General features: G+C 57.0%; 1 protein-coding gene across 1 annotated transcript; it reads left to right on the forward strand.

The window, feature by feature from the left end:
* The first annotated feature begins 163 nt into the window (after window positions 1–163).
* RING1 (ring finger protein 1) lies at window positions 164–4057 on the forward strand. The gene is made up of 7 exons (XM_061397883.1): window positions 164–320; window positions 415–537; window positions 1242–1402; window positions 1502–1717; window positions 2564–2953; window positions 3130–3406; window positions 3640–4057. The coding sequence occupies exons 2-7, from the start codon at window positions 460–462 to the stop codon at window positions 3739–3741; spliced, it is 1224 nt and encodes a 407-aa protein (XP_061253867.1). The 5' UTR covers window positions 164–320; window positions 415–459; the 3' UTR covers window positions 3742–4057.
* Window positions 4058–9932: the final 5875 nt, after the last annotated feature.

Here is a 9932-nt window from a genome sequence, read left to right on the forward strand (position 1 = left end):
CCCCGCCGCCGGGCGGGGGGGTGCGGGCGGGCGGAAGTGACGCAGGGCCCAGCGCCCGGACCATGGCGGCGGCGGTGGCGGGGGACCGGCGTCCACGGCGCTGCCACCCGCGCGCGCCTCCGGGTGACGTCCCCGCCGCCGGGCGGGGGGGCGCGGGCGGGCGGAAGTGACGCAGGGCCCAGCGCCCGGGCCATGGCGGCGGCGGCGGCGGCGGCGCCAGCTGCTGTCTGAGTGGCGGTTGGGGACCGGACGGCCTCGGCCGGGGAGCCCGGCCCCGGGAGCGGCGCTGCGGCAGCTGGGGCGCCGACGGCGGGACCTGGGTGAGGGGCCGCGCGGGGGCGCGGTGCGGGGAGCCCTCGAGGGCGGGGTCCGCGCGAGGGCCGGGCCCCCTGACACCCTTCCCCCATCCGCCAGCCCACCTCTCCGGCGCGGCGGCGGGGCAGCCCTGGTGCGGTCACCATGACGACGCCGGCGAACGCCCAGAACGCCAGCAAAACGTGGGAACTGAGCCTGTATGAGCTCCACCGGACCCCGCAGGTGACAGGGGTTCTCCAACTGCAACTTACTGCCTTTCACTAGACCGCTCCATCCGCAGACCTCCTTCTCACAGCCTCTTTCCCACTTTTGGCCCCTTTCTGCCCAGCTTCTCACTCCCTGCCCTGCTTTGGAATCACTTTTCACATTTAGCTCGTTTAATCCTCAAAACTGACGTGCCAGAGAGGTAGAGCCAAGTATTATTGTCTTCGCTTGAAAGATAGTAAACAGGCTGAAATTAACTTACCTAGTCTTCAGTTCCGCATAAGTCAGTGCATTTACTACTCCCCTTGGGAGTTCGTTGAAAATGGAATTCTGGGCCGGATCTCACACACACACCGCCCCCCCTCCCCTCGCCACTAACAGTAATGGGATGGGACCCCAGACTCTGCGTTTTTAGCATGCACCATAGGGGATTCTGATATAGGCAGTACCAGGACCGAACTGGAAGAGATTCTGTTGACTTAAGTCTTTCCTAGAAGGAAAATCTGTGCCGTGCCCATCTCCAGGCCTATCGCCAAACCTCAGATGATCCTATTTCAAAGCATCTACTCTTAGGATTTCTCTCTTCCTCAAGTAGCCAAATGGGATACCCAGATTCTGCCATCTCACTGTATTTCTCAAGACAACAGTTTCATGAACCAGTTGTTTCTAAGATCCTTTTTACCTCTTTACACCACCACCTTTCCACTCATTGCCGTCTCCAGGAAGCCATCATGGATGGCACCGAGATTGCGGTTTCCCCCCGGTCACTGCACTCAGAGCTCATGTGCCCCATCTGCCTGGACATGCTGAAGAATACCATGACAACCAAGGAGTGCCTCCACCGGTTCTGCTCTGACTGCATCGTCACGGCACTGCGTAGCGGGTAACAGGAGGGACGTGTTTGAGGTTGGGGGCAGAGGGAGAGAGTGGGGCCTCTGTCCCCTGTGACTAAAGGCTCAGGGCCGCCTTTCTCCCACCCCAGGAATAAGGAGTGCCCTACCTGCCGAAAGAAGCTGGTATCCAAGCGGTCTCTGCGGCCAGACCCCAACTTCGATGCTCTGATCTCTAAGATCTACCCCAGCCGGGAGGAGTACGAGGCCCACCAAGACCGGGTGCTCATCCGCCTCAGCCGCCTGCACAACCAGCAGGCGCTGAGCTCCAGCATCGAGGAGGGGCTGCGCATGCAGGCCATGCACAGGTTTGGGGGCCACAGGGAGGTGGACGCGGGGCGATGGGATGGAGCCACGGGTCAGACACCTGGGGGTCTCTGCTTCTAGGCCTCAGCATCGTGAGCGCCGACCACCATCTAACTGTCATGCCTGGAGGTCGTGGATGTGAACCATAGCTTTTTCGTTGGCAACTAGCACTATTGTTTTTTTCTTAATACTTCCTTATCTGGCTGCAGAGGGTCTTAGTGATAGCATGTGGAATCTAGTTCCTTGACTAGGGATCAGCCCAGGTCCCCTGCAGTGGGAGTGCAGAGTCTTAGCCGCTGGACCACCAGAGAAGTCCCTGGCACTGTTCTTAATTCCTCACCTTCTAACTTGCTAGAAGTTAGAGCAGTAGAGTGATTTTTGAGCATAAGCTTTGGGTTCACACTGCCGGGAATTAAATCACCTCCTAGGGCAGCATCACTCAGTCTTTAATGTGTATTTGAATTACCTGAGAGTTTTGTTTAAAATGTAAATTCTAATTCGGTAGGTCAGGAGTTGGGCCTGGATTCTGTTTCTCCAAGCCTGTGCTCCTGGGCCTCGAACCACACTTTGAGCGGCAAAGGGACTATGATCTCAGACTAATTATTTAACCTCTCTAAGCCTCAGTTTCATCAGCCATTAAAAAAATGGTATAACTATCTGTGTCTGTAGGATTTGTATAATTTGGGGCAATCAGTGCAAACACTTGGCAACGTGCTTGGCACATAATTAGTATGGAATAAATATTAGGGATCATCGTTAAGATTGCCCTGGTTTCTTAACTCTCTGAAGTTTAAAGTCTAAAGCCCTTATCCTTGGTGCTTTCTAATTTCGACCACTTGCTCCCACAGGGCCCAGCGTGTGAGGCGGCCGATGCCCGGCTCAGATCAGACCACTACGATGAGTGGGGGCGAAGGAGAGCCCGGGGAGGGAGAGGGGGATGGAGAGGACGTGAGCTCAGACTCGGCCCCGGACTCTGCCCCAGGCCCTGCTCCCAAGCGACCCCGCGGAGGGGGTGCAGGGGGCAGCAGTGTAGGGACAGGGGGGGGTGGCACTGGTGGGGTGGGTGGGGGCGCCGGCTCTGAAGACTCGGGTGACCGGGGAGGAACCCTGGGAGGGGGGACCCTGGGCCCCCCAAGCCCTCCCGGGGCTCCCAGCCCCCCAGAGCCAGGCGGAGAAATCGAGCTCGTGTTCCGGCCGCACCCCCTGCTCGTGGAGAAGGGAGAATACTGCCAGACTAGGTGAGAGCCTCGTCCTCCCCAGACCACTGAGAGACCAAGGGTCATGGTCTCCATCACGAGTGGGCCTCGCCCAGACCCAGAAAGAGTCCCCAGCCCAGAGGCCCTGTGCGCATCTCCCGCTTTGCTGCTCCATTTGAGGCGTCTGTGCCCTCAGTCTGCCCCCTTTCCTACCGCAGGTATGTGAAGACCACTGGGAATGCCACAGTGGACCATCTCTCCAAGTACTTGGCCCTGCGCATTGCTCTCGAGCGGAGGCAGCAGCAAGAGGCGGGGGAACCGGGGGGGCCTGGAGGGGGCACCTCTGACCCCACCGCGGGACCTGACGGGGGCGGTGGGGAGGGTGGGGGTGCCGGAGGAGCCGACGGCCCTGAGGAGCCTGCCTTGCCCAGTCTGGAGGGCGTCAGCGAAAAGCAGTACACCATCTACATCGCTCCTGGGGGCGGGGCGTTCACGGTGAGCGCCCCTGAGTGTCGGGGGGCGGGGAGGGGGGCGGGGTGCGCAGCCGCAGACCCGACCCCCTCACCCATCTGCCCTCTTCTCTGCATCCCTGTCTCCTTTCTGTGTCCCTCCTTCCCCATCATCCGGGTCCTCGTTTTACCCCGTTTATTGTTTCTTTGTCTTTCCTCTCCCTTTGGTCCTTTTCGTCTCATCTCACTTTTCTGCTCCCCCTTCCGCCGCCTCTGTAGACACTGAATGGCTCACTGACCCTGGAGCTGGTAAATGAGAAGTTCTGGAAGGTGTCCCGACCACTGGAGCTCTGCTACGCCCCTACCAAGGATCCAAAGTGACCCCACAAGGGACGGCCAGAGAATGGGGGCCAGGGGGTGTCCCAGAGTCCTGGCCCACCCCTTGCCTGGCTTCTTTGTTCCCCAGAGCCCCCCAGCCTGACCAGCCAGCAAGACGACACAAACAGGACAAGTGGCTTTTATACAAAGTATCTATATCAGATTCTTCTATATTGTACAGAGTGGGGCTTGGCCCCCGTCTGCTGCCTTTTCTATTGCCCTCAACCTCCCGTCCACAAGATGCTGGGGAGAGTGAAAAGCCCTCCCCTCTGTGCCCTCCTACCAACAACAACAAATTTGCTTTTTTTCCTCTTTGAAACCTGCGGTTCTGTGTCTCTTTATCAGGGGTGTACTAGAAGGAGATGGAAACAACGATTGGGGAGAGAACCCTAGAAATCATGTAGTCTTGGAAATGGGGAGGAGATGTCAAAGGCTATTCATGGTGTGTAGGGCCCATTTTCCTGAATCTTCAAATCAGCAAATACGTAGGAAAATAGAAACAATCTGTGAAGCTGGAAGAGTGGAGAGGTGTGAAGTCAGTTCCCAAGCTTGCCCCTGTGACCTGAATGCCCAGGCTGGGATCAGGGGTGTCAGTACCACAGGAAAAGTAACTTAAGAGAGGAAGGTATGTCTGTAGACATGGCGGGCCTTGATGTTTGGAAGGGGGATGATTCCTTGACCCTGCCAGAGAAGCTGGTTCTAAATCTGGAGAGAAAATGTGCGGAGGTGGGGAGGGCTGCGACCCCGCCTCCCTACCCAGGATTGTAGTTCCACACCGTCTCAGAGGTGGCTGAGAGCAGAGGGCTGGGGGTGTTCGGTGAAGCGCTCGCTGCCCGCTCACCTCGAGAGCGGGGCTGCATCTGGGCAGTGTGGCACCGGGCTGCGGAGGGGTCCCTCTCCAGGAGGGACCAAAGCTGCCCCCGGCCGCGCTTCGGCCTCTCTGACCCTCACACTTCCTGTTTCTGTCGCCATATGCGCCCCCAGCTCCTGCGGCTGGCTCAGCCTCGGCCCTCCTAGCGGAGGGGTCAGCCTGGGGGTCTGACCTGCTGACCCAAAGGGCACCCCACTGCACGCTTAGCATTTCTCGCTGGCGCCCTCTCGTGCCCACCACCCTCTGTGCGGCGGACACGGGGAGTCCTCTGCAGCCCTGGTGGCCGGGCGCCCACCCCTGAAACCACTCACCCTGCAGAAATGGACAACACCGGCTTCCTCCTCCCGGGAGGAGCCCCGTCTCCCCTTTCCTGGAGCCTCCATCCTGGCTCCCTTTCTCTCCTACTTCAGGCATCCTGGGGGGAGACGCCCCCGGGATGTGAAGGCGACAGGAAGGTAGGCATCTCTCCCGGGGTTTCGAAGGAGAGAAACCGATGGGGAGGAGTCAAGGGAGTACCGAGTTGGGAGCCGAAGAAGAAGAATCTGGAATGAAGCCGGCTTGTTTTTGCTTCCAGGGGCTGCCTGCAGCGACCGCCCCCCCGCCCCCCCAGCCAGCCCGCCCGCCAGCCTGCTCCCCGCCCTCTTGCTTCGCCCTGGAGCTGCAGCGGCCGCCCGGTCCCTTCCCTCCTCGGGCCCCAGGCCCCACCGCCCCACCCTCGCCCTCTGCCTCTCCGGATCCGCTCGCCCGCCCTGCCCTCCTCCGCCCCCGAGCCGCTCAACTTCACAGGCCTGCTTTCTCTGTGATGACTCCATGTGAGTGCCGGGCAGAGCTGTCGCCCCAGGGACATCTTCCTTGCCCACAACAAAGAAAAAGTGACTCCCAGCCCTGATCCCACGCCTCTCTTCCCCAGTGTGGGTGGAAGAGGGTGCAGAAGGTGCCAGTTCTGTCCCTTCCACCCCCTGGGTTAGTGCCCCAAGTCCTTCGGCCTCTGCCAGTTTGACCCGCACCTGTGGGTGAGGCGGAGTGAGCACCAAGTATACAAAAGGAAGCTTGACTTTTGTTAAACGAGAAGATACAGAGGAAAGGAGGCGAATAACAGATTGTGGTGCAGATCCCTGACGGCTGCTTACAAACCATGCAGCCTTGCTTCAGAAAGGGCCTTGTGAGGCGGGACCCGCATGTGTACAAGGCGGGACCCTCCTTGTCCAGTCTGATGTGCACGGGGTGTGTGTTGGGGGATGCAGAACCCCTGTGGTAGATTGCTCTGGTCCTTAGAGGATGAATGACAAGTGGTCCCTGCAGGAGGGGTCCCAGACGTGGTGCAGAGTGATTAAGAAGAGCTGGAAACTTCAGGGTGGTTAAGGAGAGCTTCACAGAGAAGGTGCCTCCAGGGAGGGGACCTGGGGGGAACGGAGGAGCGAGGGGAGCCTCTCTCTCCCCTCTTCTTCCTCTCATTTTATCGTTTCCAGGCTTCTTGGTCCCCAGACCATAGCAGATTATGTATCTACGTGCAGAAGCTGAGCCCCCGAGCCCAGGGCTGCAGGAGACCCCTGCCCAGCTGAGGCCTAACCCTGAGGCCTCTGTTGTTGCCTGGCTGCCGCCCAAACCCTGGCAAACTCCTCACAGGAACCCGGGGCTCCTCGGGACAAGGCAGAAGTCACTGAGGCCCTCGGCCACCCACTTGGTGGGGGGCGGGGCTCAGCCTGCCTGTACCACCTCTGTCCCTCTGCCCACCCCCACAAGCAGCTGCTCTCACCTTCACCCCCCTCCTGGGGGCCCAGGCAGAGGAGGAGGAGGCAGGACAGACACCCGGCCCCCCATCTGCTGTCACCCCCCAGCTAACCCTGCCCCACCACGAGGCCCTGTCCAGCCTGGCCTGCGGACCTCCTCTTCGCTTGCCCCAGCCCTCCCAGCACTGCCTGACGCATGTGAGTGAGCGGCCCTTTCTCTGCCCCCTCCCACAGGAGACAGGCCCTACCGCTCGCTCGGCCTCCACGCCTCCACGGCTGTGGCTTCGCTCCAAATACCCTTCTGCCTTGGCGACCATCCACGCCCAGTGGGAGGGACAGAGGAGGGCCCTGGGGACAGACCCCCCCAACAGAGTGAGAGCGACTGCCTCCTCGTGGGGAGCATGATGCAGCACGCTCCCCACTGCACCCCATTCTGGCCAGAGCCGCCATATCAGGCAACTGACTTGGAACTGCAGCGGCCCGGTCCACCTCACTTCTAGTTCACAATCTAATCCCCTGGGAAAAGTTTTTCTTAGGAAGGAATCTGTACTTTCAATCTCTTGTCCTCCATCTGAGAAGTTTAACCAGGCTGCCTGGGACCTGCTGTCATCTCGGATGGATTCGATTCCCTGTGATTTTTTTTCAAAGCATAACTTTATAGAGACAACTGAATCCCCAGAGATCTCCATGACAACACCCACCATCAAAATCCTTGTCGCCAAAAAAATCCCAACCAGCCCCATCACTCCCCTCAGAGGCTGCTAGGTGCTTCTTGCCCCCAGAGCTAAAGCTCCACCCAGCACCCCATCGGACGAGGCCATCTTCCTGTGCCCGCTCCTGGCCCCACAGGCCATGTCAGGGTTTTTTCTATGAGCTTCACCACACTTCTTGCTAAGAATAAAGCCCGGACAAAGGCTGCTCTTTCCAGCAGCACCAGGGGCTCAGGCACTTATCCAGGGAGGCAGCAGGGAAATGGAGGAGATGGAGACCAGAGGAGGAAGGAGCCAAGGGAGGTTGGAGGACAAAGTGGGAGGTTCTGGATGTGGAAAAAGTAGAACAGGGCTGTGTAGAAGACAGGCAAGAGACCCCTGGCCAACGCAAGCACTTCCTGGCGTTTGTACTTCTTCCACAAGACTACTCGCTTACTGTCTTGTTCATGTGCTAGGAAACTGGTTTTGAACAAGAATCAGCAGGGAGTCCCAGGAGCATCCCTCAAGATGGGCACCCTTGGGCCCAGCCTAGCCCTGCGAAGGGCACCATCATCACTAACTTTTTTTTTTTTTTAAGATTTATTTATTTATGTTTGGCTGCGCTGGGTCTTCGTTGCTGCGCTTGGGTTTTCTCTAGTTGCGGCGATCTAGGGCTACTCCAGCGGCAGTGCACACTGAGCTGACTTCTCGTTTCCAGGCACAGGCTCTAGGCTCCAGGGCGTCAGTAGCTGTGGCTTCAGTAGTCGAGGCTCTAAAGCACTGGATCAGTAGTTGTGGCACATGGGCTTAGTTACTCCGAGGCATGTGGGATCTTCTTGGACCAGGGATTGAACCTGTGTCCCCTGAATTAGCAGGTGGACTCTTAACCACTCGACCACCCGGGAAGCTGTGTCATCACTGACCCTTGTAAAAGTTTCTGCTGGGGGAGTTACCCCTTGGGCAGCACCTTCAATAAATGTATTCTTACTGTTCATGTTCTAGGATAAGGTAGACCTTCATTCTTGTATTAACTTCCTCTTTACAAAGAATACTCTTTAGAACTTGGCAGATTTCTCCCAGTGATGTATCAGAGAAGCTGGTTATTGCCACACATAAGAAGGGATTACAGCTTCCTGGTGGTCTAGTGGCTAGGATTCCGCGCTTTCACCGCCGTGGCCCGGGTTCGATTCCTGGTCAGGGAAAACTTTCTTGGAGAAGGAAATGGCAACCCACTCCAGTACTTTTGCCTGGAAAATCCCATGGACGGAGGAGCCTGGTATGCTACAGTCTTTGGGGTCACAAAGAGTCAGACACGACTGAGCGACTTCACGTCACTTCAAGAAGAGATTAAAAAACCTTAGCAGTGAAAGGATCACTTGAGAGGCTGCTGGTCAGTTTCACCATTTCAGGAATTATGTGTTGAGTCCACCACATGTCACAACCTGGGTACCACAGACAGGTGTGTGATGTGGCCCCTGCCTTCAAAGAATTTGATCTCAGGGGTTCATACTGTCTCAGTATTGAATCTAGGATCAAGTCCTATCGGGGGTAGCCATTATAATATCTCTCAAGTCTGTTCACTCTTCTCCATCCCTCCACCTCCCTGATCCATCCGCCACCTGGACAGTCTGGCTCTTCTTTGAATCACGGAGATCGCTGGAGAGGCTGGGAAAGGCCTTCAATAAACAAGCAGAGGGCTGTGTGAGACAGACCTTTCTGAAATGCAAATCTGATGGTTTGGGGCACCTTGCTGAAGCACAGTCAATGGTTTCCCACTGACCTTAGGTTAAAGACCCAAGTCGTTAACCTGGCCGCTAAGGCTCTGGGAGGTCTGCCCCGCAGGCCTCCGCTCAACCCGCCTTCACTCAGCGCTTCACTCTGCCGCGTCCTCCTTTCTCCCGCTGCCTGGACCCTCTGCCTGAAAGTCTCCTTCCATTTCTCTTCTAAGTTAGCTCCTGTTCATTCTTAAGTCTCCGCTCCTTTATCTTTACCATAACCTCAGGGAAGGTACCCAGACCCTCCTTTCGGGTTAAATTCCCCTCTTCAGAGCGCCCAAGCCGAGGCGCGCTCCTCCTCCAAGGCGCTGGGCGAGGTCGCAGGTCTACATTTTGGGGGGATTATTTGACTGGAGTCTGGCTCCCCTGGAACGTAAGCTCCCTGAGGGCAGGAGCCGTGACTGCGCCTGCTCCTTCTCAGCATTCCTGGGACCCGGAACTGGACACTGTGAATACTGAGTTGAAATGCCGGTTGGAAGGGTGCATGCGCGCCTGAATCTGGGGCAGGGGCTTGCGTATTTCAGGATCTTAGAATGGACTGAGGCAGTGATTGTCCAGCAGCTGCAGCCCAGAAGTCTCATTTCCCCAACACCGTTCCTTCCTGCATGTTTCCTGGCATCATCCATCTCCACTCTAGGGTCCCCGTTCCAGCCTTCTCCACCTTGCCCGTGAGATCCCTTCCTCCTTTAACTTAAAAAAAAAAAAAAAAAAAATTATTATTGGAGTATGATTGCTTTAGCGTTGTGTTAGTTTCTGCTGTGCAACAAAGTGAATCAGCTGTGTTTGTGTGTGTGTATGCTTACTCAGTCGTAGCCGCTCTGCAATCCCATGGGCTGTATGTATACATATATCCACGCCCTCTTCAGCCTCTCTCCCACCCCACCACCGCTTTGACTTTCTAACGCTCCTTCCTGGTTTTGCCTGGTTGGCTTCAGTATAATGTGGCAACAGGAGAGGATTCAGAACCAGAAATCTGGGTTCAATAACTGGGTAAAAGTATTAGTGATGTGACCTTCAGCTGACTTTTAAACCACTTTGAACCCTAGCTTTCTTATCTGTAAAATGGGAACATCAGAATCAAGGAAGATGGAGAAACTGGAAAATCTGAAAGCACCATCACCTAGAAATA

Source organism: Bos javanicus, chromosome 23 (assembly GCF_032452875.1).
Source record: "Bos javanicus breed banteng chromosome 23, ARS-OSU_banteng_1.0, whole genome shotgun sequence".
Classification (NCBI taxonomy): domain Eukaryota; kingdom Metazoa; phylum Chordata; class Mammalia; order Artiodactyla; family Bovidae; genus Bos; species Bos javanicus.

Coding starts and splice junctions, on each gene's coding strand:
- RING1 (XM_061397883.1), top strand. CDS start 460: ATGACGACGCCGGCGAACGCCCAGAACGCCAGCAAAACGTGGGAACTG. Junction 1,403..1,501: donor GTCACGGCACTGCGTAGCGG/GTAACAGGAGGG, acceptor CTCCCACCCCAG/GAATAAGGAGTGCCCTACCT. Junction 1,718..2,563: donor CGCATGCAGGCCATGCACAG/GTTTGGGGGCCA, acceptor TTGCTCCCACAG/GGCCCAGCGTGTGAGGCGGC.